The 26672-nt window shown below is 49.1% G+C and overlaps 1 protein-coding gene across 5 annotated transcripts in view; it reads left to right on the top strand.

Annotated features, from left to right (window-relative positions):
- ATP8B3 (ATPase phospholipid transporting 8B3) overlaps window positions 1-26672 on the top strand; it is a 54259-nt gene that overhangs the window by 16384 nt on the left and 11203 nt on the right. For all 5 annotated transcript variants that reach the window (XM_080988760.1, XM_080988762.1, XM_080988764.1 and 2 more), the window contains exons 6-22: window positions 587-648; window positions 963-1035; window positions 1699-1769; window positions 1974-2056; window positions 3745-3903; window positions 6402-6490; window positions 8043-8236; window positions 9900-10108; window positions 10593-10624; window positions 12031-12187; window positions 15025-15213; window positions 16193-16305; window positions 18072-18236; window positions 19667-19778; window positions 21512-21587; window positions 23183-23324; window positions 25607-25877. In XM_080988760.1, the coding sequence (XP_080844886.1) occupies window positions 587-648; window positions 963-1035; window positions 1699-1769; window positions 1974-2056; window positions 3745-3903; window positions 6402-6490; window positions 8043-8236; window positions 9900-10108; window positions 10593-10624; window positions 12031-12187; window positions 15025-15213; window positions 16193-16305; window positions 18072-18236; window positions 19667-19778; window positions 21512-21587; window positions 23183-23324; window positions 25607-25877 (2197 nt within the window). The remainder of the gene's footprint in view (window positions 1-586; window positions 649-962; window positions 1036-1698; window positions 1770-1973; window positions 2057-3744; window positions 3904-6401; window positions 6491-8042; window positions 8237-9899; window positions 10109-10592; window positions 10625-12030; window positions 12188-15024; window positions 15214-16192; window positions 16306-18071; window positions 18237-19666; window positions 19779-21511; window positions 21588-23182; window positions 23325-25606; window positions 25878-26672) is intronic.

Below are 26672 nucleotides of genomic sequence, written 5' to 3'. Positions count from 1 at the left end.
TGTTTAGGGAATCTTTTAATGATTAATAGACTATTGTATTTTAATATTTTGTTGGAAGCCACCCAGAGTGGCTGGGGAAACCCAACCAGATAGGAGGGGTATAAGTTGTGGTTGTTGTTGTTAGTCTGCACGTCCTGGGAATTTATGTAGGACAGGCAGGATAAACCTGGCCTGTATGTCTATATAGTAAGGTAAAGGGACCCCTGACCATTAGGTCCAGTCGTGGCCGACTCTGGGGTTGCGGCGCTCATCTCGCTTTATTGGCCGAGGGAGCCGGCGTACAGCTTCCAGGTCATGTGGCCCGCATGACTAAGCCGCTTCTGGCGAACCAGAGCAGCGCACGGAAACGCCGTTTACCTTCCTGCCAGAGCGGTACCTATGTATCTACTTGCACTTTGACGTGCTTCCGAACTGCTAGGTTGGCAGGAGCAACAGGAGCTCAGCCCGTTGCGGGGATTCGAACCGCTGACCTTCTGATCGGCAAGTCCTAGGCTCTGTGGTTTAACCCACAGCGCCACCCGCGTCCCTTGTCTATATAGTACTGGCAATGGAAATAACCGTTTTCTCTCCTCCTTTCACTCCGCAGGGCCGGCATCGTAGCGACTGGGAGATCAACAGCCGCCCCTGCGAGATTTTGACGGGGAAAAGGTGAGAAGAGCTAGAAGAGAAGGGTAGGGGTCTTCCGTGTTGCCAGGTGCCCGTTAGGGGAAGCCCCCCAGCGGCTGGCATTCAGGGGGCATTGACTGTCTTGAGAGTGGACCAGCCCCTGCCCTTCACCCTCGCTCTCCTTTACAGCTGCTCAGCTCCACGGAGGTCCTCTGCGGCAAGTGTGGGGCTGAACAGTTGAGCCCCACGGTGGGGGGGGGGAGGCTGTCAAGCCACAGCATGAGCCTCTTCCCTTTCGTGTGCACGGCTGGCTCCTGAAGGCAGCTGATTCTCTCTCCTTGTTCCCTCCAACCCAGTTTCATCCAGAAGAAATGGCGGGATATCTGCGTGGGTGATATCGTCTGCCTCCGTAAGGACAGCATTGTGCCTGTAAGTTCCTTCCTCCCCTTCCTTCCTTCCTTCCTTCCCTCCTTCCCTCCCTTTCTCCTTCATTCCTTCGTTCCTTTGTTCGTACATTCGTTTGTTTCTTCCCTCCTTCCCTCCCTTTCTCCTTCGTTCCTTCATTTGTTCATTCATTCGTTGGTTTCTTCCCTCCTTCCTTCCTTCTCTTTCCCCTTCCTTCCTTCCTTCCTTCCTCCCTCCCTTCCTTCCTCCCTCCCTCCCTCCCTCCCTCCCTCCCTCCCTTCCTTTCCTCCTCCCTCCCTCCCTCCCTCCCTCCCTCCCTCCCTCCCTCCCTCCCTCCCTCCCTCCCTCCCTTTCTCTTTCCTTCCTTCCTTCCTTCCCTCCTTCCCTCCTTCCCTCCCTTTCTCCTTCCTTCCTTCCTTCCTTCCTTCCTTCCTTCCTTCCTTCCCTCCCTCCCTCCCTCCCTCCCTCCCTCCCTCCCTCCCTCCCTCCCTTTCTTGGTGGATGGCTGAAAGGATGCCTGAATTTACTCTGGGTGTAATTTACTCTGAATTTACTCTGAATTTACTGATGGCTGCTTTGGCCCAATCGGCCAGTCCGTGGGCGATAGTTCCCAACCCCCTGCGCTATTTACAACTGCTCAGCCCACCAGGGAGCCTGTCTTAGGTGTTCTGCTCTCGATTTCTGCAGGCGGACCTCCTCTTGCTCTCCAGCACTGAGCCAAACAGCCTCTGCTACGTGGAGACGATGGACATTGACGGGTAAGGCTGCTTCTTACGTTGTTTTCTTCTTTTTAAGCCATCGCTGCCATTCTGGGCTGGGGTTGGACGCTCCTCTGTGCACCTCCCTCTACCTGAGAGAATTTCCCCTATAAACAAATCCCTGTAAATGGATAGGCTCATCGTTCACAGACGGCCTGCGGTTCCCCCCCACTGATAAATTCCCTCTCCATCCTTCTTTCACAGAGAGACCAACCTGAAGTACCGGCAAGCTCTCTTGGTGACGCATGAGCAGTTGACCAACGATGGGAGCATGGCTACTTTTGACGGTGAGTGTCAATCGCCAGAACCTCCAAATAGAAGGGGAAGAAATGGAGGCAGTGAGAGATTTTACTTTCTTGGGCTCCATGATCACTGCAGTCACGAAATTAAAAGACGCCTGCTTCTTGGGAGAAAAGCGATGACAAACCTAGACAGCATCTTAAAAAGCAGAGACATCACCTTGCCAACAAAGGTCCGTATAGTTCAAGCTATGGTTTTCCCAGTAGTGATGTATGGAAGTGAGAGCTGGACCATAAAGAAGGCTGATCGCCGAAGAATAGATGCTTTTGAATTCTGGTGCTGGAGGAGACTCTTGAGAATCCCATGGACTGCAAGAAGATCAAACCTCTCCATTCTGAAGGAAATCAGCCCTGAGTGCTCACTGGAAGGACAGATCCTGAAGCTGAGGCTGCAAGACTTTGGCCACCTCATGAGAAGAGAAGACTCCCTGGAAAAGACCCTGATGTTGGGAAAGATGGAGGGCACAAGGAGAAGGGGACGACGGAGGACGAGATGGTGGGACAGTGTTCTCGAAGCTCCCAGCATGAGTTTGACCAAACTGCGGGAGGCAGTGGAAGACAGGAGTGCCTGGCGTGCTCTGGTCCAGGGGGTCACGAAGAGGCGGACACCACTAAACGACTAAACAACAACAACTTTTCGTTCTCAAAAGTTTTCCACTGGTGTTTAGCGCTTTATATCGTCGATTCCTTGAAATGTGTGTGCGTGTGTTTTCTGCTTTGTGGTTTTCTTAAACTCGATATTTAGTCCAACTAAGTCTAATCATTATCATCATCATCATCTTTGGCAATCACTCATAGCCGAGTAATAATAATAATAATAATAATAATAATAATGACAATAATAATTTATTTATACCCCTCCCATCTGGCTGAGCTTCCCCAGCTACAGTAATACATCAAACATTAAAAGCTTCCCTAAACAGGGCTGCCTTCAGGTGTCTTCTAAAAGTCTGGTAGTTCTTTTTCTCTTTGACATCTGGTGGGAGGGCGTTCCACAGGGTGGGCGCCACCACCGAGAAGGCCCTCTGCCTGGTTCCCTGTAACTTGGCTTCTCGTAGTGAGGGAACTGCCAGAAGGCCCTCAGAGCTGGACCTCAGTGTCCGGGTAATAATAATAATAATAATAATAATAATAATAATAATATATTCAATTTATACACTACCCTCTACCTGGAGGTCTCAGGGCTGTTCACAAACAAAATCATAATATATAAAATCAAAGCAAAAACAATAACCCAATTAAAACCCCCCCGCAAAAGAGCCACATTCTAAAAGGGTTTTGAATGTCAATAAGATCAAGCAAAGGCCTGGTTAAAAAGGAACATTTATGCCAGGCGCCTAAAGGTGTATAATGAAGGCAACAGGCAAACTTCCCAGGGGAGAGCATTCCACAGACGGGGAGCCACTGCAGAGAAGGCCCCGTTCTCATGTTGACACCCTCTGCACCTCTCGAGTAGACGGCACACGAAGGAGGGCCTTGGAAGATGATCTGTTGGGAGCCACCCAGAGCAGCTGGGGAAATCCAGCCAGATGAGCAGGGTATAAATTATTATTATTATTATTATTATTATTATTATTATTACTAATGATTGCATGTCGCAGAAGGAAAGAAGGAGTCTCTGCACAGCAGAAAGACAAAACTTAATTTTTTGCCTCTCCTTTTTCTAAACTCCACAGGGGTAATCACTTGCGAGGAGCCGAACAGCCGGATGCACAGTTTTGTGGGGACGTTGGATTGGCACGGAGAGAAATATTCCCTCGACAGCGAGAAACTCCTGTTGCGAGGCTGCAAGGTGCGCAACACAGAGGCCTGCTACGGCCTCGTCATCTACGCAGGTGAGCTGAGCCCTGTCTTTGCAGCAAGGCCTTATCTACCTACTTCATTGGTTTCAATTTGTTCGGCGCTTTTCTCACAGAGGGTCCCCAAAACGCCCACCTTAAAAACCCATCTTCCCTTGGAAGGTTCAGGGCAGCCAAGAGAAATCCCTTCATGCAAGTTAACCTGTGGAACTCACTTCCACAGGGAGCAGCGATGCTCACTGACTTAAAAAGAGGGTTACGCAACGTACAGATCTTTTAAAAATATTATTGCAAGGGATTCCTGCAAATCTAAGGCATTCATGCTGGTATATTCCTTTTCATGCATGCTTTTACTTAACAACACACTTTTCATAAATGTCGGTGGTTTGGAGAGGTGCATCGCAAAATTCGGATCAGTGCAAATTTTGGAGGGGGGGGCAGATCTCACGCTGTTTCAGAAAGGGCGAATTTGCTAGATTTGCCCCCATCCAGATTCCCCCCCTCGTCCCTACGCAGAGTAGACCCATTGGAATGAATGGACATGGCTAACTTAGGTCCGTTTATTTAAAAGGGTTCGCTGTGAGTCGAGCGTAGTTGGCTACAATCTATGCACAGCCCTGATATTTTGTGAAAGTACAGAAATACTTTATATATATCTTAAAAAGCAGAGACATCACCTTGCCAACAAAGGTCCGTATAGTTAAAGCCAAGGTTTTCCCAGTAGTGATGTATGGAAGTGAGAGCTGGACCATATAGAAAGCTGATCGCCGAAGAACGGATGCTTTTGAATTCTGGTGCTGGAGGAAACTCTTGAGAGTCCCATGGACTGCAAGAAGATCCAACCTCTCCATTCGGAAGGAAATCAGCCCTGAGTGCTCACTGGAAGGACAGATCCTGAAGCTGAGGCTCCAAGACTTTGGCCACCTCAGGAGAAGAGAAGACTCCCTGGAAAAGACCCTGATGTTGGGAAAGATGGAGGGCACAAGGAGAAGGGGACGATGGAGGACGAGATGGTGGGACAGTGTTCTCGAAGCCAAAAACATGAGTCTGACCAAACTGCGGGAGGCGGTGGAAGACAGGAGGGCCTGGCGTGCTCTGGTCCAGGGGGTCACAAAGAGGCGGACACCACTAAACAACTAAACAACAACAACATATATAAAGTTAGGCCCCTGGCGATGCTACAATGTTGGTGTGCCTATCCTGAGCTGAGCTTTGCAACAGACGTTGCCGAAACGTCTTTTCCTGTGCCGAAATTCCGCAACATAAAGGCTCTATTCTTCCTCCTTTTCCCCTCTCAACCCTGTGCCCTGGGCTGACTTCTGAAAGCAGGAAGCATTAAGAAACTCGCCGTACCAGTTTTCCCCAGGCCTTTAGTGACGCCTAATCTCACGACAGATCTCTGGCCACACCGGGTAACAGCAGCAGCAATGCGGAGGCAGTTTAGGAAAGATTACGAGCTTGACACGGTTTCTTGACACACACACAAGAGAGAAGCAGCTGCGTTGGTCCGGGGTAGCCAAAGTCCCGCCCTGCAAATTATTATTAATTATTATAATTATCATTGTGGGACTACAACTCCCACCGTCCATTTCCACTCTCCCACTGAGCGTGCTAAAAGGTAAAGGGACCCCTGACCATTAGGTCCAGTCGTGGCCGACTCTGGGGTTGCGGCGCTCATCTCGCTTTATTGGCCGAGGGAGCCGGCGTACAGCTTCCGGGTCATGTGGCCAGCAGGACTGAGCCGCTTCTGGTGAACCAGAGCAGCGCACGGAAACGCCGTTTACCTTCCCGCCAGAGTGGTACCTATTTATCTCCTTGCACTTGGACGTGCTTCCGAACTGCTAGGTGGGCAGGAGCAGGGACCGAGCAACGGGAGCTCACCCCGTCATTGCGGGGATTCGAACCGCTGACCTTCTGATCGGCAAGTCCTAGGCTCTGTGGTTTAACCCACAGCACCACCCGGGTCCCACTGAGCATACTAGAGACCTCCAAAAGTCACAAGCGCTACCTGCTTTCTTGGAGTTGAAGTTGCACAGTGCAAAGATGGAGTTTGCAAAAACACCCTCCACAGACTTGGCTGAGTGTCAGGCCTAATGAGCGGAGCAGCCCTTTCCTCCATGAACATCAGTTATAGAGATCGATAGTCCCTGCCTCCTCCCCAGGGCTTTTCCCAAGCAATCGGAGACTGCGCCTGAATGCAGCCAACGTCTCCTCCGCCCTTTTCATGCCTCTCCTGGTTCTAGGTTGTCGCAGAAAGAGGGGAGACACCTGTGCCTCTTCCCCAGCCGCACTCATCTCCACCTCTTGGCCTCCCTCCTCTCCAGGCTTCTGTGTCCTCTCTTTGTTTTTAAAGTTTTCATTTTTACTTTTCAAGTTTATACATTTCATTAGTTTTGCAGCCAATTTTCACAGGAGAAATGTTGGAGGGGATGGAACAGGACGTCCCTCTTATCACTGGAGAAACGTTGGAGGGGATGGAATAGGACGTCCCTATTTTCATCAGAGAATTGTATTCAAACATCTCTCCTCCACAGGCTTTGATTCCAAAATCATGAAAAACTGTGGGAAAATCAAGCTGAAGAAGACCAAACTCAGCCATCTGATGGATCGCTTGGTGCTACTGGTAAAAATATTTGGCTGTCCCTCCCTGATATTTGTGTGTATCTCCTCACCCATGGGAGCTGGAAGTTTTCCTTTCTTTTCTTTTCTTTTCTTTTCTTTTCTTTTCTTTTCTTTTCTTTTCTTTTCTTTTCTTTTCTTTTCTTTCTTTTGACAAAGTAATAATCATAAATAAAGATGAATAAACACGTGCCCCCCCCCACCGAGACCATTCCGTTGTAACTATCCAACTCCAAAAATTTCAACACCTCTTGCAACGGTTTGAACCCTTTACCGTTTTAACAGTACAAATTCTACAAACACCTTCCGTATCTCCTCAGAATCATTTCTCCTGTGTCTTCCCCCTCTTACCTTAATAGCACATGTTAATAGTGCTCGCTTCGGCAGCACATATACTAAAATTGGAACAATAGCACATGTTAATAATAATAATAATAATAATAATAATAAACAATAATAATAAATTTTATTTATATCCCGCCCTCCCCAGCCAAAGCCGGGCTCAGGGCGGCTAACAGCAATCAAATAATCAAACAATCAAATAATCCAACATTCTAAAAACATTTCATTATAAAAATTAATTAAAATCAAATTAATGGCAACCGTTAAGCAAAATTCTGCGCAGGTTGCCAGAGGAGGGAGTAATAATAATAATAAATTTTATTTATATATTTATATATGTTAATTTATCATGAATCGCTGTATCCCACATTTCCCCAGTGAAAATAGGGACGTCCTACCAAACGCCCAATTATTCGCCAGCGGAAATAGTGACGTCCTAAGGAAAAGTGGGACATTCCGGGATAAAATCATCATCATCATCATCAACCTTTATTGCGGTCCAGAGACCCAACAAATCGTTACAAAGCAATACACAATTCATACAGCCTACCTCCAGGTTAAACAAGCATTTTGTTCAGAATATAGGGATCATTGGTTCTTGCAACCACCGATAAAACTTGGCCACTGCTAATGTTCTAGCGTTTGTCCGGTCTTCCAATAGGAACCTGACATAGCGAGCCTCTGATTTTCCTGGAAAAGGTACCTGCAAGGGTAGTATCAGTTCAGCCCTGGCTTGCTCGTATTTTGCACAGTGCAACAAAATATGTTTTATGGAGTCGATGTCTTGAGCACACGAGCAAAGTCTGTCCTGGTAGGGAACTCCTCTCAACACTGCAGAAGGAAAGACGTTTAGTCTGGCTTTGGTGAAAATCCTTCGATAATTTGGTACTGTCAGGTTTTTAATGTAAGGTGTTAACTTAAAGACATGCCCATATTGTACTCCTACTGCCAGCGGACTACAGACTGCGTGTGATGGAGATCGAAAGTCACTGTGTGCATTATCCCATAATCTTGGCTTTAACATCTTTTGGGCGACTTCATAACCCAGGTAGTACAGTTGGGAGGGTGAGGATAAAATCAGAAACTGGGGCGGCTTCTGTAAATCCGGGAGTGTCCCTGGAAAATTGGGACGCTTGGAGGGTCTGGAGTTGGGAGTGGCTGGTCCAGAGTCTTCTCCCCACGAAGGGCTGACCCTTCTTCACTTCACTCTGCAGATCACCATCTCACTCTTCCTCATCTCCTTCGGCCTGGCGGTCGGATCCGGAGTCTCTGCCGAGAGGTTCCGGGAACAGCATGCATACCTCTTTGCTTTCTACAGCACCACGAGCTCCATTCAATACGCCTTCTTTGCCTTCTGGGGATTCCTCATCCTCCTCAGCCTGGTCATCCCCATGTCTATGCTCATCACGTAAGTCATCAGCTGCCTCCTCTTCCTTGGGCGGCTGTGATTGGAGAGGCATGAGAGGACCGTGTCTCAGCATGGACTGCCTCACTTGGGGGCCCATATTGACTGGTTCGCGGGAATACGGGATGCGGGTGGCGCTGTGGGTTAAACCACAGAGCCTAGGACTTGCCGGTCAGAAGGTCGGCGGTTCGAATCCCCGCAATGACGGGGTGAGCTTCCGTTGCTCGGTCCCAGCTCCTGCCCACCTAGCAGTTTGAAAGCACGTCAAAGTGCAAGTAGATACATAGGTACCACTCCGGCGGGAATGTAAACGGCGTTTCCGTGCGCTGCTCTGGTTCGCCAGAAGCGGCTTAGTCCTGCTGGCCACATGACCCGGAAGCTGTACACCGGCTCCCTCGGCCAGTAAAGCGAGATGAGCGCCGCAACCCCAGCGTCATCCACGACTGGACCTAATGGTCAGGGGTCCCTTTACCTTTATTGACTGGTTCACGGGAGTATAGGGTCAGCCAACAAGGACAATGCGGGTTGGATTATACAGCCCCTGGAAACTCCTTCCAGCTCTAAAATTCCATCGTACAGTGGTACCTTGGGTTAAGAACTAAATTCGTTCTGGAGGTCCATTCTTAACCTGAAACTGTTCTTAACCTGAAGCACGACTTTAGCTAATGGGGCCTCCTGCTGCCACTGCGCGATTTCTGTTCTCATCCTGAAGCAAAGTTCTTAACCCGAGGTACTATTTCTGGGTTAGTGGAGTCCGTAACCTGAAGCGTCTGTGATCTGAAGGTACTACTGTATACCACTTTTCCTGGGAGCATAACATTCCTCGTTGGCTAACTCCTTAGTCAATCGCAGTAACATCCCCACAGACCAAAGGAACTGACTTGTGCAATATCCCCTCCAACGTTTCTCCCTTGAAAATAGGGACGCCCTATTCCATCCCCTCCAACGTTTCTCCCTTGAAAATAGGGACGCCCTATTCCATCCCCTCCAACGTTTCTCCTGTGAAAATAGGGACGCCCTATTCCATCCCCTCCAACGTTTCTCCTGTGAAAATAGGGACGTCCTATTCCATCCCCTCCAACGTTTCTCCCCTGAAAATAGGGACGCCCTATTCCATCCCCTCCAACGTTTCTCCCCTGAAAATAGGGACATTGCCCAGCCACGGTGGGCACCTCCCAACAGAATATTAAAAACATGATAAAACATCAAACATCAAAAACTTCCCTAAACAGGGCTGCCTTCGGATGTCTTCTAAAAGTCAGATAGTTGTTTATTTCCTTGACATCTGAAGGGAGGGCGCCACCACCGAGAAGGCCCTCTGCCTGGTTCCCTGTAACTTCGCTTCTCGCAGTGAGGGAACTGCCAGAAGACCATGGGATCCGAGTGGCAACAGTGACAACAGGATGCTGGATTTAGAAAGGCCCTGATCGCAGAACCGTAGAATCGTAGAGTTGGAAGGGACCCCAAGGTTCATCTAGTCAAACCCCACCAAAGCATCCAGGTCAGGTGACCGTCCAAACCTCTGCTTTGAAACCTCCTAGGAAGGGGAGTCCACAAGCTAGGAGGACCATTCTGATGTTCAGTAGGTTGTTCCAGCTTTGCTCCACAAGCCACAAAAGTTTTCTTTGCCTGTTCAGTGATTGTGGGTTTTTTCTCCCCGGCGCAGGTTCGAATTCATTTACCTGGTCAACAGTTGTTTCATCAACTGGGACAGGGAAATGTATTACGCCCCGAAGGACATGCCAGCGAAAGCTCGGAGCACCAGTCTGAACGACCAGCTGGGGCAGATAGAATACGTCTTCTCGGATAAGACGGGGACTTTGACTCAGAACATCATGACCTTCAAGAAATGTTGTATCAACGGGGTGATATACGGTAAAGTCCCATTGGGATCTCACTGGGATTTGGGAAAAAGTCCTACATTTCTGTCCAGGCAAGCTTCAGAATGGGCAGGGCGACAAATGCAATTTTTTTAACCCTTTGTGCGCCAGGGTAGCTTTTGCACACTTTTTTTTTAAAAATCCTTTATTTGGTTTCTCAAATTAAAATTTTAAAGTCCAACTTACAATTTCAAAACAAGATCCCAAGGAATCTCCCAGACTTCCCTGCTCCTCCCCTTTGTGGGTCCTGTTGCGAATCATTTCCTCTTGCACTTTTTACGATAATCCAGAATCTTTTCACCTCTCCATTGTGTCCAAAATTCGCCATTAAACTACAAGTGATATTTACAGTCCTGCTAACCATTTTAACCGTTTTACAATGGTTTTTAAGATTAGTTACAATTTCCCCCACCCACCCATTCCTTCTTAACATTTTGGTCTTCCTGATTTCTGATTCTTCCTTTTGGAAATATTTGCAGGTTCGCAGAACAGCGCTCAAGACAAGTCCATGGTAGGTTGTATATTCTTGCTGTAAATTACATGAGTTCCTCAAGAAATTGGTTTGCTTTATGATTGCACCCCAAGCCAGGGTTTCTTATTCCATGGTTTATTAAAACCATGGTTTCTTGTGGCGTGTGAGCCCAGCAGCTTAACCATGGTTTGCTGTCAACAGTTTGCCAGGTTTTGTTTGAACGTCGTGCCCCAAACAACAAAGGCAGAAAGCGAGACTGCCTGGGAAGCAAACCCTGGTTAACGGGCTGTTTGATAAGCAAACCATGGCTTAGCATTATGTGCTAACCGAGCCACTGTTGCCACATGAAAGAGGTCTGTGCACATGAGAGCTATTGACATATTGGACTTCTACAAAGTTGGAGTGTGGGAATCTTCTCTTACCACAAGGCCCACAGTGTGGAAATGTTCTTCTCTGAAAGCTTAGAAGGAGTTGTATTTCTGTGTGAGTGTCTGGAGGCGGTTGGAGGATGGATGGTGGCCAACAGATTAAGGTTGAATCCTGACAAGACAGAAGGACTGTTTTGGGGGGACAGGAGGCGGGCAGCTGTGTGGGACTCCCTGGTCCTGAATGGGGTAACTGTGCCCCTGAAGGATCAGGTGCGCAGCCTGGGAGTCATTTTGGACTCAGCGCTATCCATGGAGGCGCAGATCAGTTCTGTGTCCAGGGCAGCTCCATCTGGTTCGTAGGATGAGACCCTCCCTGCCCACAGACTGTCTGGCCAGAGTGGTGCATGCTCTGGTTATCTCCCGCTTGGACTACTGCCATGTGCTCTCCTTGGAAGGCTACCTTTGAAGGTGACCCGGAAACTACAACTAATCCAGAATGTGGCAGCTAGACTGGGGACTGGGAGCGGCCGCCGAGACCACATAACACCGGTCCTGAAAGACCTACATTGGCTCCCAGGACGTTTCCAAGCACAATTCAAAGTGTTGGTGCTGACCTTGATAGCCCTAAATGGCCCAGTATACCTGAAGGAGCGTCTCCACCCCCATCGTCCACCCCGGACACCAGGGTCCATCTCCCAAGGGCCTTCTGGCGGTTCCCTCCCTGCGAGAAGCCAAGTTCCAGGGAACCAGGCAGAGGGCCTTCTTGGTGGCGGCGCCTGCCTTGTGCAACGCCCTCCTGTCAGATGTCAAGGAAATAAACAACTATCTGACTTTTAGAAGACACCTGAAGGCAGTCCTGTTTAGGGAGGTTTTTAATGTTTTATCGTGTTTTAAATATATTCTGTTGGAAGCCGCCCAGAGTGGCTGGGGAAACCCAGCCAGATGGGTGGGGTCTAAATAATAAATTGTTGTTGTTTCTGACCTGAGTGTGTGTGAAGACGGAATCTGATGGTTTGCAGTTTCCCCAGGGTTCTTCCTCATCATTAACCTCTTAACTTCATTTCTTCCCCTCTCCAGGAGATGGATTTGAAGTGGAACAAGTACTTGGATAGTAAACTGGAATTTTACGACCAGCAGCTCCTGGCAAACATCCGACGAAACGATGACCCCATGGTGAAGGAATTCATGCGTCTCCTGGCAATCTGCCACACCGTCATGGTTGAGGAGAAACAGAGTGAGTGGCTGCTTTTAACTAATTTAAAAGTGTAATAAAACAGCAAGCGTTTAAAACTTTCCTGAGCAGGGCTGCCTTCAGGTGTCTTCTAAAAGTCAGACAATTGTTTTTCTCCTTGACATCTGACGGGAAGGCGTTCCACAGGGTGGGCGCCACCACTGAGAAGGCCCTGAAAAGGTCAAAAGGTGTGCGTGTTTTCGTGAGAATGTTTCACCCAAGCGTGCAAGAATTTATTTGGCGATCCCTCGTAGCCGAGTAAGATCTTCCATAAACACGGTTTTAGCAATGAGTCCGTAAGTGACTGTGGAGGCCAATTCTGGACCCACACGTCCTTCCACAGTGGGGACATAGGTTTCCACGCAGGAGTTGATCATGGCGAGGGTTTGCCAAGCGTGCCTTCCTCTTAGCACGTTTCTCCCTTGCGTCCTGAGTTTGAGTGTCTTCAAAGCCCACAACACCTTTGGTCAAGGCTGTTCTCCAATTGGAGCGCTCGCAGGCCAGTGTTTCCCAATTGTTGGTGTTTATACTACATTTTTTAAATATTGCCTGGATGCCAGCAAGGCTGAGTAAGGTAAAGGTAAAGGGACCCCTGACCATTAGGTCCAGTCGTGGCCGACTCTGGGGTTGCGGCGCTCATCTTGCTTTACTGGCCGAGGGAGCCGGCGTACAGCTTCCGGGTCATGTGGCCAGCAGGACTAAGCCGCTTCTGGCAAACCAGAGCAGCGCATGGAAACGCCGTTTACCTTCCCGCCGGAGCAGTACCTATTTATCTACTTGCACTTTGACATGCTTTCGAATTGCTAGGTTGGCAGGAGCTGGGGCTGAGCAACGGGAGCTCACCCCGTCATTGCAGGGATTCGAACCGCCGACCTTCTGATCGGCAAGCCCTAGGCTCTGTGGTTTAACCCACAGCGCCACCCGCATCCCCCAGCAAGGCTGAACCGGGGTGTAATTCCCTGCTCAGATCAACCCTAGTGTGAAATAAACTCTAGGTCTATGAATGAGGGTCAGCAAGGTTGAAATGGGATATAATGCACAGCTCGTTCCATACCCTAGCAGGAAGTAAACAAGGTCATAGAATAATGAGGACTAGAATCCTCTTTGAGGAAGTGCATTTCTCTGAAAAATTTCTGGCTAGCTGTTGTTTCAGCTTCTCTGACACCTGAGCAGTGCTGTTATTCTTACTTTCCCATGACAATACCCACAGGGCTCTGGATGGAAGCCAGAAACCACAGCTTGATTGTAGATACTAAGGATTTGTTTGTTTGTGTTTTTAAAACTTTTAATTATGGTACTCAGCCCAATGTAAGCAGATCCTTTCCTTGTCGAGCTAATTCCATGGCGTGACCCGTTAAGTCGTTAACGGGAAAAATGCAGGGCGGCACCTCTGCCTGGCAACGAGATGGGATTTGGTGGAGAAAGACGTCTGTTTTGCAGCCAGAAGAGGAAATGTTTGCAGCGCGTATTACGGACACTGCGCCTTTTGTTTCTGTTTTGAATGGCAATTCCGTTGCTTTTGTAATGCAAAGTTCAGCAGAAACGTTGATCCAGGGGTTTGGCCTGGCCCCACAACCATGGGTTTCCTAGGCCCTGGAGCCGAAATTTGTGGGTGCAGTTAGACGGAGAAATCTGAGAGCTCCCCTGGACCAAAAAACAAGGATACCAGCCAGGAATACCAGAGCGAAACAGCAGCCAGTCGGCTTGGTCTTTACTGAAGACTGTCGCAACAGGACTCCCACCTGCCACCAGGTGGAACAAGATGGAAACCCCGAACAAAAGAGAACCCCAACTTTTATTAGCTGCTAATCCCCATGTTACAGCCCCCCAAACTACATCACTAATACATCATGGTTATATCATGAAAGGGGAGGTCTGGTGGCAGTAATCTGAGCACCCTGGACCCTGCCCCATGCTTCCCCTTGCCCTCCACCAAACACCCATCAATATGATACGATACGATACAATACGATACGATAAACAGGGAAATGTAAATATCTCTTTCGTTACACTTCATGATCTCTTTCAGCTTCTGCCTTCTGGAAGAAGGTACAGTGTTATAAAGACTAGGACTAGCCACCTAAGAAACAGTTTTTATCCAAATGCGATATTGGTTTTAAACACAGTGTAAGGTAGTCTCTGTGGGAGTATATCATATATAATTATGGGGTATCAGAGTTTTTAGGGGTTAACTAGGCTGGGATAGCTGGGATAGCAGGCATGTTGGTTTCTGAATGTCTGATGCAGATTTTTTTCAATTTCGTTGTTCTGTATGGGACAATGACAATAAAGATTCCCAGCCAAGTTCATCACACCCTTTTGTCTTCATCTGGGTTTGTTATTCCTGGAATGGCTACCTGTCTGGCACTCAGGTATCAGGAGGCCAGGAATTATCACTCAGGCAGAGGGGCTGCTGAGTAGCTGAGCTCACAGGTCTATATGAATTTCTGAAGTTTTCCCAGTGAGCCAGTACATAGGTACATTTATCAGTGAATTCTTACATTTGGCATCGTGCAGCAAAGGCCCTTTCAATAGATAGGAAGAAACTGCGATGAAGTGTTTTGTGGGGACGAATCACAAAAGTCACAAATATATATGTAAAAACAAAACGAAAACCAGAACAGATCCATTGGAATGAATGGCTCTAAGGTAGTTTTTACGTTGCAAAATTTCAATCTGAAAAACCCCATAAATAAATTGGGGGGGGGTGTTTTTTGTAAAAAAAAAAGAAGAACAAAGGCGTCGTCCAGCCTCATGGATTTGTGATCCATCTGGGCAAAAGGGACTGGGGTGATTCTGGCGATGACCACCTGCTCTCCTCCCTCCCCAATTTCTCATAGATCAGCTGGTCTACCAAGCCGCTTCGCCGGACGAGGAAGCCCTGGTGACCGTGGCCAGGAACCTGGGCTACGTCTTCCTGTCTCGAACGCAGGACACGGTCACCATCAGCGAGCTCGGGGTGGAGAGAACCTACAAAGTGCTGGCCCTTCTGGACTTCAACAGCGTCCGCAAACGGATGTCCATCGTGGGTCAGTGTTTTGTGGGCCCATAATCACAGAATCGTAGAGTTGGAAAAGGGGACCCTGAAAATCATCTGCCGCTGTCCCATACGGAAATCCATAAGGGTCCTTGACATCTGAAGGGAGGGCGTTCCACAGGGCGGGTGCCACCACCGAGAAGGCCCTCTGCCTGGTTCCCTGTAACCTTGCTTCTCACAGGGAGGGAACCACCAGAAGGCCCTCAGGAGATGGACCCCGGTGTCCGGTCTGAACGATGGGGGTGGAGACGCTCCTTCAGGGATACTTCAGGGATACTGGGCCGTTTAGGGCTTTCAAGGTCAGCACCAACCCTTTGAATTGTGCTCGGAAACATCATGGGAGCCAATGTAGCATATTTTCGCTCTATAAGATGCACCAGACCACAAGACGCACCTAGTTTTTGGAGGATGAAAACAAGAAAAAAAATATTCTGAATCTCAGAAGCCAGAACAGCAAGAGGGATTGCTGCGCAGCGAAAGCAGCAATCCCTCTTGCTGTTCTGGCTTCTGGGATAGCTGTGCAGCCTGCATTCGCTCCATAAGACGCACACACATTTCCCCTTACTTTTTAGGAGGGAAAAAGTGAGTCTTATAGAGCAAAAAATACGGTAGGTCTTTCAGGACTGGTTTATGTGGTCTCGGCGGCCGCTCCCAGTCTCCAATCTAGCTGCCGCATTCTGGATTAATTGTAGTTTCCGGGTCACCTTCAAAGGTAGCCTCACATAGAGCGCATGGCAGTAGTCCAAGCGCATTTTCACGGATGGGAAACTTCACCCTTCTGGATGTTGCCAGACTACAACTCCCATCAGCCCCAACGGTCAGGGATGATGGGAGCTGGAGTCCAGGAACATCTGGGACGGTCAGAGGTTTCCCACCTTTGGTAAACAGATGGTGCCTCTCTCTCTCTCTCTCTCTCTCTCTCTCTCTCTCTCTCTCTCTCCTTAAGGGTTTTTTGTTTCTCCACCCCACAGTGCGGGACCCCGAAGGCCATATCAAGCTTTACACCAAAGGAGCAGACACTGTGATCCTGGAGAGACTCCACAGAGAGCGTGCGACTGAAGGATGCACCGTCAAGGCTCTGGACGTAAGTCTTTGCAAGCGGGTGGAAGCTGGTGTGACTTAGTGGTCAGAGTGTCAGACTAAGAACTGGACGGCCAGGGTTTGAATCCGCAGCTCGCTGGCTGACCTCAAGAAGAAGAAGAGGAGTTTGGATTTGATATCCCGCTTTATCACTACCCGAAGGAGTCTCAGCGGGTGGCGCTGTGGGTTAAACCACAGAGTCTAGGGCTTGCCGATCAGAAGGTTGGCGGTTCGAATCCCCGTGACGGGGTGAGCTCCCGTTGCTCGGTCCCTGCTCCTGCCAACCTAGCAGTTCAAAAGCACGTCAAAGTGCAAGTAGATCAATAGGTACCGCTCCGGCGGGAAGGTAAACGGCGTTTCCATCCACTGCTCTGGTTTGCCAGAAGCAGCTTAGTCATGCTGGCCACATGACCAGGAAGCTGTACGCCGGCTCCCTCGGCCAATAAAGCGAGATGAGTGCCGCAACCCCAGAGTCGGCCGCGACTGGACCTAATGGTCAGGGGTCCCTTTATCTTTAAGGAGTCTCAAAGCGGCTAACAATCTCCTTTCCCTTCCTCCCCCCCCCACAACAAACACTCTGTGAGGTGAGTGGGGCTGAGAGACTTCAAGAAGTGTGACTAGCCCAAGGTCACCCAGCAGCTGCAGGTGGAGGAGCGGAGACACGAACCCGGTTCACCAGATTACGAGACTACCACTCCTAAGCACTACACCACACTGGCTCTCAATTCAACTGCCTCTCCCTCACAAATTTGTGAGGATAAAATAGGGGGGAGGAGATCTCCGTACGCCGCCTTGAGCTCCTCAAAGGAATGTGAATGTAAAAATGAATCCACTCACAGACTTGTAGCTGATGGACGAGGCTGTTTATTTGAGAGGGAAATGAAACATTGCCACCAGAATTCCACCTGCCCTAAATCTGTCCTTCCCGCAAAGCTAAAGTAAGATTCTATTCCTCATGGTGGTGACTAAAGGGAACATAGGAAGATGCCTTTGACAGAGTCAGACCACTGGTCCGTCTAGTTCAATGTTGCTGACACTGGCTGGCAGCAGCTGTCCTTCAGGATTTTAGACAGGGATATGTCCCAGTCCTAGCGATTAAAAATACATTAAAACGTCAAACATTAAAAACTTCCCTAAACAGGGCTGCCTTCAGATGTCTTCTAAAAGTCAGATAGTTGTTTATTCCCTTCACATCTGATGGAAGGGCGTTCCACAGGGAGGGTACCACCACCGAGAAGGCCCTCTGCCTGGTTCCCTGTAACCTCGCTTCTCTCAGGGAGGGAACCACCAGAAGGCCCTCAGAGCTGGACCTCAGTGTCCGGGCAGAACGATGGGGGTGGAGACGCTCCTTCAGGTCGACTGGGCCATTTAGGGCTATCAAGGTCAGCACCAACACTTTGAATTGTGCTCAGAAACATACTGGGAACCAGTGTAGGTCTTTCAGGTCTGGTGTTATGTGGTCTCGGCAGCTGCTCCCAGTTACCAGTCTAGCTGCCGCATTCTGGATTAATTGTAGCTTCCGGGTCACCTTCAAAGGGAGCCCCACGTAGAGCGCATTGCAGTAGTCCAAGCAGGAGATAACCAGAGCATGCACCACTCTGGCGAGACAGTCTGCGGGCAGTGAGGGTCTCATCCTGCGTACCAGATGGAGCCGCCCTGGACACAGAATGGACCTGCACCTCCGTGGACAGCTGTGAGTCCAAAATGACTCCTAGCTACCCTTCTACAGAAATCCATCTTCCCAGCAGTCTCTGCTTTTGCCTCTCCTAGACTTTCGCGGCCGAGACGCTGAGGACTCTGTGCGTGGCGACGAGAGATGTGGGCGAGAGCGAGTTTTCCCTGTGGAGTAAGAAACACCACGCTGCCAGCGTCTTGCTGCAGAATCGAGCCCAAGAACTGGACAAGGTTTATGAGGAGATTGAGAAGGATCTCAGGGTAAGATCCTTTGGTCAGCAAAAGGCTTCTCCTGCGGCCGGACTTCCCTTTCTACAGGGTGCCAGATGTCATTATTACTTTTTATTTATTTTTTATTATCACAATTACTGTCACTACTATTAAAAATTTGTGTACTGCTATATACCCACAAGGGACGCGGATGGCACTGTGGGTTAAACCACAGAGCCTAGGACTTGCTGATCAGAAGGTTGGCGGTTCGAATCCCTGCAATGACGGGGTGAGCTCCCGTTGCTCGGTCCCTGCTCCTGCCAACCTAGCAGTTCGAAAGCACGTCAAAGTGCAAGTAGATAAATAGGTACCACTCCAGTGGGAAGGTAAACGGTGTTTCCGTGCACTGCTCTGGTTCGCCAGAAGCGGCTTAGTCATGCTGGCCACGTGACCCGGAAGCTGTACGCTGGCTCCCTCGGCCAATAAAGCGAGATGAGCACCGCAACTCCAGAGTCGTCCGCGACTGGACCTAATGCTCAGGGGTCCCTTTACCTTTACCTATATACCCACAGGTCTCAGGGTGGTTCACAACATAAAACCACAATATAAAAAAAACAAAAATACATAATGCCATATTTCCAAATTAAAATTACTTTTTTTTCTTAGCTACACTGATGATAGTCATTGTTTGCATGGGGGGCTTTTATCCATTTCCGCGGTCGCACAATCAGTCAATCAGTAGCTGAAATGGGTTCCACACAGTCATGAAAACAAATGAACCGAAAAAGCCTCAAAAACCAAAACGCAAAATAAAGAGCAAAAACAAAAGCGCCAAGGTTAATCTGTTCCAGAAGTCCGTTTGACTTCCGAAATGTTCAGAAACCAAGGCGCAGCTTCTGATTGGCGCAGGTGCCCCGGAAACAATAGCCAACAGTTATTTGGCTTCTGAAAAACGTTTGAAAATTGGAACACTCACTTCCGGGTTTTTGGTGTTTGGGAACCAAGGCGTTTGTGAACCAAGGCATTTGAGAACCAAGGTGATTGAGAACCAAGGCGTTTGAGAACCGAGGTACCACTGTATTCAGAAAAATAGACAAAGCGATACTCAGAGCCACTAATTAACACATAAAGGAAACCTCAACCTCCTCCTGGTCCAAAAGGTCATTCTCATCAAGCCCACAATTTCCCCCTTCAACCTCCCCACCCCACCCAGAAGTCTGGTCTCAGGGCTAGCTGTTGCAGATCAGTTGTTGGGGGTCAAGTCAGGAGGGAGATAGGAGCAAAGCGAAGTCGGGTGATGGCAGCCAACAGCTTCGCGGTTGACCTGGCTACTTCCCCCCTCCTGAAACTTCCCACGTTCCGTTCCGTCCTACGCGCCCCTGTTGGAGTCTGGTATTACGAGCGAGGAAGGAGCTGGGGGCGAAAGGTTTCTGGGTTAGCTAGAGTTCCATCATTGCCTCGTCTTGGTCTTCCTCTCTCAGCTCCTGGGGGCAACAGCTATCGAGGACAAACTGCAAGACGGGGTTCCAGAAACCATTCAGCTTCTCAAAAGGGGAGACATCAAAGTGTGGGTGTTGACGGGAGACAAGCAAGGTAAGGAATTCGTGGAGACGGGTGGTGGTGGTGGAAACATAGCTGTCAACTGTCCCTTATTTGGCGGGAAAGTCCCTTATCCCAGCGCCGTGTCCCGCTGCTCTCCCTTATTGATGATGTCCCTTAAATTTCCCGGGTTTCAAAGGAAGCAGCTCCTCTCCCTCCCTCCCTGCCGGCCAGGGAGGAGGGAGGCTCCAACTGCATTGCTTGGCTGCGTTGCTCACCCAATAAGGAGTCTGAGAACGACTGGGGGGGTGGAGCTTTCATTCCTTGTGCCAATCAAATTGGCCGCATTGCCTGGGGACTCGCCTTTGCTCAGCGCTTCCCAGCGGAGAGGTGACGGTGGTTTTCCTTGCTGCTTCCCCTTTGCCGGGTTGCTGCGCTGTGGGAACCACCGCTTGAGGCTTCGTTTGGCTGCTGGCTGGGCTTTCTGCCTTTGGCTCGGAGGGGCTCAGAAGTTGAACATACCTGCGCTCTGAAAATCCCTTATTTTGGCTGCTGATCCCTTATTTTCGAGGCTGCTGGTCCCTTATTTTCAAATCTGTAAGTTTACAGCTATGGGTGGAAATGTCCCACCAACCTCCACCTGCCCTCAGCCAACCCCCACCTAGCTGCCTTTACCCCCCTTCTTTGGCGATCTCTCGTAGCCGAGTAAGATTGTCTTCCATAAACACGGTTTTCAAAAGTGAGTCCGTAAGTGACTACGGAGGCCAATTCTGGATCCACACGTCCTTCCACAATGAGGACATAGGTTTCCGGGCGGGAGTTGATCCCGGTGAGGGTTTGCCAAGCATGCCTTCCTCTTAGCACGTTTCTCCCTTACGTCCTGAATTCGAACATCTCCAAAGCCCATGACCCCTTTGGTAAAGGCTGTTCTCCAACTGGAGTCCTCGCAGGCCAGTGTTTCCCAGTTGTCAGTGTTTATACTACATTTGTTTCCCCTTGGGGTCCCTACAAACTCTACAATTCTATGAAAACATTTGTGTGTGTGTGTATGTATGTATGTGTGTGTGTGTGTGTATCCTGTGCAAGAGTGAACACACTCAATGTTTCCGGGCACAATTCAAAGTGTTGGTGCTGACCTTGAAAGCCCTAAATGGCCTCAGCCCAGTATCTCTGAAGGAGTGTCTCCACCCCAGACACCTGGGTCCAGCTCCGAGGGCCTTCTGGAGGTTCCCTCCCTGTGAGAAGTGAGGTTACAGGGAACCAGGCAGAGGGCCTTCTCGGTGGTGGCGCCCGCCCTGTGGAACACCCTCCCGTCAGATGTTAAGGAAGTAAACAACTGTCTGACATTTAGAAGGCATCTGAAGGCAGCCCTCTTTAGGAAAGTTTTTTATGTTTACTGGTGTATTATGTTTTTAATATTCTGTTAGGAGCTATTGGGCAAACTCAGCCAGATGGGCGGTGTATAAATAATAAATTATTATTATTATTATTATTATTATTATTATTATTATTATTATTATTACAATGGTACCTCTGGTTACGAACTTAATCCGTTCCGGAGGTCCGCTCTTAACCTGAAACCGTTCTTAACCTGAGGTACCACTTTAGCTAATGGGGCCTCCCGCTGCCGTGCGATTTCTGTTCTCATCCTGAGGTAAACTTCTTAACCCGAGGTACTACTTCTAGGTTAGTGGAGTCTGTAACCCGAAGTGTTTGTAAGCTGTGGTTGTTGGCGCATCTCATCAGGGCACCCTCATCTCATTTTCACTCTTTCCTTGTGTTTTCAGAGACTGCCGTCAATATTGGCTTTGCCTGTCGACTTCTCTCGGATGACATGACTATTCTGGAGGAGAGCGAAATCAGGTATGAGTGTCTTCTGAGCTCTCGGTTTGGGGCAAGTGTTCTCTCTCTGGTGGGAGAGCCCCCAGCAGAGATTGAAAATCACAAAACATGAAGTGGAAATGCAGGCTGTTAAACCTTCGAAATATGCCCTCTCTCCCAAAGTTTCCCACTTCTCCTAGCATATATATAACACGTTTGGTTAGTTAAATAAGAGGATCATAGAATTTTAGAGACTGAGGGAGACCATTCCACCGTTGAACAGCTCTAACTGTCAGAAAGTTCTTCCTGATATTGAGTCTTGTAACCTAAACCCATGGTTTACTTACAAGCGCTTCAAAGGTCCGAGTCATGTGCTGTTCCACGCAGCATTTGGAAAAAGTTGCACAGGCAGTAGAACTTGGCTTAGTTGCAAAGGGATGAAATTATTCGGTTCCTGGACGCTTCGAATATCGTACGTTTCGACTCCCAAACGCCAAAAACCTGGAAGTAAATGCTTCTGTTTTCAAATGTTTTTCGGAATCTAAATGTGCTACGCGGCTTCCGCTGAGTGCAAGAAGCTCTTGCAACCAGTGGGAAGCCTCGCCTCGGTTTTCGAATGTTTCGGAAGCCGAACGGGCTTCCGGAACGGATTTCGTTTGAGAACGGAGGTACCACTGTATAGGAACCCACGGGAGGCTTGTTAAAGCCATGTGGCTAAGCTGGAGCAAACATGTTGAGCTTCTCAGGTAGACAGAGGGATCAAAGGCTTGGTTACCTAGTCCCTACCTAGCTAAGCCTTGCAGGCCAGCTTACTCTATGGTATTAACCCCTTCATGCATTAACACCAGTCTTGAAAGACCTACACTGACTCCCAGTAGGTTTCCAAGCACAATTCAAAGTGTTGGTGCTGACCTTTAAAGCCCTAAACGGCCTCAGTCCAGTATACCTGAAGGAAAGTCTCCACCCCCATCGTTCTGCCCGGACACTGAGGGCCAGCTCCGAGGGCCTTCTGGCGGTTCCCTTATTGTGAGAAGCAAAGCTACAGGGAACCAGGCAGAGGGCCTTCTCGGTAGTGGTACCCGCCCTGTGGAACACCCTGCCACCAGATGTCAAAGAGAACAACAACTACCAAACTTTTAGAAGACATCTGAAGGCAGCCCTGTTTAGGGAAGCTTTTAATGAGAGCCAGTGTGGTGTAGTGGTTAAGAGCGGTAGTCTCGTAATCTGGGGAACCGGGTTCGCGTCTCCGCTCTTCCACATGCAGCTGCTGGGTGACCTTGGGCCAGTCACACTTCTTTGAAGTCTCTCAGCCCCACTCACCTCACAGAGTGTTTGTTGTGGGGGAGGAAGGGAAAGGAGAATGTTAGCCGCTTTGAGACTCCTGAAGGGGAGTGAAAGGCGGGATATCAAATCCAAACTCTTCTTCTTCTTCTTCTCTTCTAATGTTTAATAGGTTATTGTATTTTAGTGTTTTGCTGGAAGTCGCCCAGAGTGGCTGGGGAAACCCAGCCAAATAGGTGGGGTATAAATAATAAATTATTATTATTATTACTAATCAGACTTAAGCATGTTGGTTATATGAAGCTGTGTGTCAGTATTTCTGTTTTGGCCCTTCAACCACCCACCTTGTTTTGCAGCGAGATTCTGGAGCCAGGCTGGTACAGCAATAGCAGCTTAGCTAGCAGTGGAGAAGGCCTCTGCAAAGAAAAGTCATTCCTATCCTTCCCAGCCTCCCTGTCACACGGCAAGAAAGCATTGGTGGTCACCGGAGACTTCCTGGTAAGATATATAATTTTGCTGAACCCCTCTTCCTTCCTTCCCAGACTTAAATTCTAGAAATGGAAAGTATTTTTGCAGCCCATTACACCACCACCACCCCCAATATCCTCCAGGCAGTTTGTTGTTGTTGTTGCTGTTTAGTCGTTTAGTCGTGTCCGCCTCTTCGTGACCCCTGGACCAGAGCACGCCAGGCCCTCCTGTCTTCCACTGCCTCCCGCAGTTTGGTCAAACTCACGTTTGTAGCTTCGAGAAAACTGTCCCACCATCTCGTCCTCTGTCGTCCCCTTCTCCTTGTGCCCTCCATCTTTCCCAACATCAGGGTCTTTTCCAGGGAGTCTTCTCTTCTCATGAGGTGGCCAAAGTCTTGGAGCCTCAGCTTCAGGATCTGTCCTTCCAGTGAGCACTCAGGGCTGATTTCCTTGAAAATGGAGAGGTTTGATCTTCTTGCAGTCCATGGGACTCTCAAGAGTCTCCTCCAGCACCAGAATTCAAAAGCATCCATTCTTTGGCGATCAGCCTTCTTGATGGTCCAGCTCTCACTTCCGTACATCACTACTGGGAAAACCATAGCTTGAACTATACAGACCTTTGTTGGCAAGGTGATGTCTCTGCTTTTTAAGAATCTGTCTAGGTTTGCCATTGCCTTTCACCCAAGAAGCAGGCGTCTTTTAATTTCGTGACTGCTGTCACCATCTGCAGTGATCATGGAGCCCAAGAAAGTAAAATCTCTCACTGCCTCCATTTCTTCCCCTTCTGCTTGCCAGGAGGTGATGGGACCAGTGGCCATGATCTTCGTTTTTTTGATGTTGAGCTTCAGACCATATTTTGCGCTCTCCTCTGTCACCCTCATTAAAAGGTTCTTTAATTCCTCCTCACTTTCTGCCATCAAGGTTGTGTCATCTGCATATCTGAGGTTGTTGAAATTTCTTCCGCCAATCTTAATTCCGGCTTGGGATTCATCCAGCCCAGCCTTTCGCATGATGAATTCTGCATATAAGTTAAATAAGCAGGGAGACAATATACAGCCAGGCAGTTTAGCCCCTTTCAAAGCAGACACACTGAACCAGTGCTTCTTTCTAGCCAGCGTAGTTTTGACACCTGGTTTTTTATTACATGGTGTTTTAAGCATTTTTTAAAGTTCCTCTTGAATGTCACTCCAAAATTGTTTGATATGCACACACTCCCACCACATATGATACATGGTTCCTATCCATGGAACCATGGTAAGCTGAGATCCTACCTGCCTGCGGACTGTCTTGCCAGAGTGGTGCATGCTCTAGTTATCTCCCACTTGGACTACTGCAATGCGCTCTACGTGGGGCTGCCTTGGAAGGTGACCCGGAAACTACAATTAATCCAGAAGGCGGCAGCTAGATGGGTGACTGGGAGTGGCTGCCGGGACCATATAACACCGGTCCTGAAAGATCTGCATTGGCTCCCAGTATGATTCTGAGCACAATTCAAAGTGTTGGTGCTGACCTTGAAAGCCCTAAATGGCCTTAGCCCTGTATACCTGAAGGAGCGTCTCCACCCCCATCGTCCACCCCGGACACTGAGGTCCAGCGCCGAGGGCCTTCTGGCAGTTCCCTCATTGCAAGAAACGAGGTTACAGGGAACCAGACAGAGGGCCTTCTCGGTAGTGGCGCCCGCCCTGTGGAACGCCCTCCCTTCAGATGTGAAGGAAATAAGCAGCTATCCTATCTTTAAAAGACATCTGAAGGCAGCCCTGTTCAGGGAAGCTTTTAACATTTAACGCTGTATTGTTTTTAACACTTGATTGGGAGCCGCCCAGAGTGGCTGGGGAAACTCAGCCAGATGGGTGGGGTATAAATAATAAATTATTATTATAAATTATAAATTATATTATAAATTATTATTAAGCATTTTTTAAAATTCCTCTTGAATGGCCCTCCGAAATTGTTTGATATGCACACACTCCCACCACATATGATGAATTGTTCCTATATCAAGTGGCAATTCATCCGCAACAGGAACCGAGAATTTGGGATGGTCTCTTAACAAATACAGTGGTACCTCAGGTTAAGTACTTAATTCGTTCCGGAGGTCCGTTCTTAACCTGAAACTGTTCTTAACCTGAAGCACCACTTTAGCAAATGGGACCTCCTGCTGCTGTCGCGCTGCCGGAGCAAGATTTCTGTTATTATCTGTTCTTAACCTGAAGCGGAGTCTGTAACCTGAAGCATATGTAACCTGAAGCGTATGTAACCCGAGGTACCACTGTAAAGACCATTCGATTGGGTGTCTCCTCATTTTCTTCCCAGGATAAAATCTTCCACACGGAGGGATCGACCACGGAGGAGCAGAAACTGAGCTGGCGCCAGCGCTTAGGCTGCTGCCGCGACAGAAACAAGAAGGACCAGGAGAACGCGATGGAAAAAGCCTTTGTGGAACTGGCCACCACCTGCCAGGCCGTGATCTGCTGCAGGGTGACTCCCAAGCAGAAAGCCCTCATCGTTCAGATGGTCAAGCGACACAAGAAAGCCATCTCCTTGGCCATTGGAGATGGGGCCAACGACGTCAACATGATTAAAAGTGAGGCCTTTTCCCAGGGGACCAAGAAGACTTGAGCTTCTAGGTCAGGCATCCCCAAACTTGGCCCTCCAGATGTTTTGGGACTACAAAGCCACTTCCGACATCAGGGTTTCCAGCCCCCGCGCAATCAGGGGAATCCTCAGGCCGTGTCATCCCCTGAGCCAGCCAATCGGCTGGCTCGGGGTGTGTGGCTTGCCTCACTTAAGGCAAGCGCGACCCCGGGATCTCCCTGTTTTGCCTGCGCAGCTGCTGTTGTTTCCCACCCGCCCGTCCTCTAAGGTTCCCCTTCTGACCTTGCTATGGACCTCGGTTGGTCGCCGTCAAGGGGCCTGGTAGGAATTTTTTCCACTTGGCAAATTGGCACCGGCCATTTGGTTTTTTGCCTAGGTAAAGGTAAAGGGACCCCTGACCATTAGGTCCAGTCGTGGCTGACTCTGGGGTTGCGGCGCTCATCTCGCTTTACTGGCCGAGGGAGCCGGCGTACAGCTTCCGGGTCATGTGGCCAGCAGGATTAAGCCGCTTCTGGCGAACCAGAGCAGCGCACGGAAACGCCGTTTACCTTCCCACCAGAGTGGTAGCTATTTATCTACATGCACTTTGACGTGCTTTTGAACTGCTAGGTGGGCAGGAGCAGGGACCGAGCAACGGGAGCTTATCCTGTCGCGGGGATTCGAACTGCTGACCTTTTGATCGGCAAGCCCTAGGCTCTGTGGTTTAACCCACAGCGCCACCCGCGTCCCTACCTCGTAGCAAATCATCACAACTCCTTTGGTTTTGGCAGTTAGGCATTGGTAG

This window comes from Podarcis pityusensis (genome assembly GCF_964106645.2).
Source record: "Podarcis pityusensis genome assembly, chromosome: 18".
In the NCBI taxonomy this organism is placed as follows: Eukaryota; Metazoa; Chordata; class Lepidosauria; order Squamata; family Lacertidae; genus Podarcis; species Podarcis pityusensis.
The sequence above is the reverse complement of the archived record's forward strand: the minus strand, read 5'-3'. Positions and strand labels throughout refer to the sequence as shown.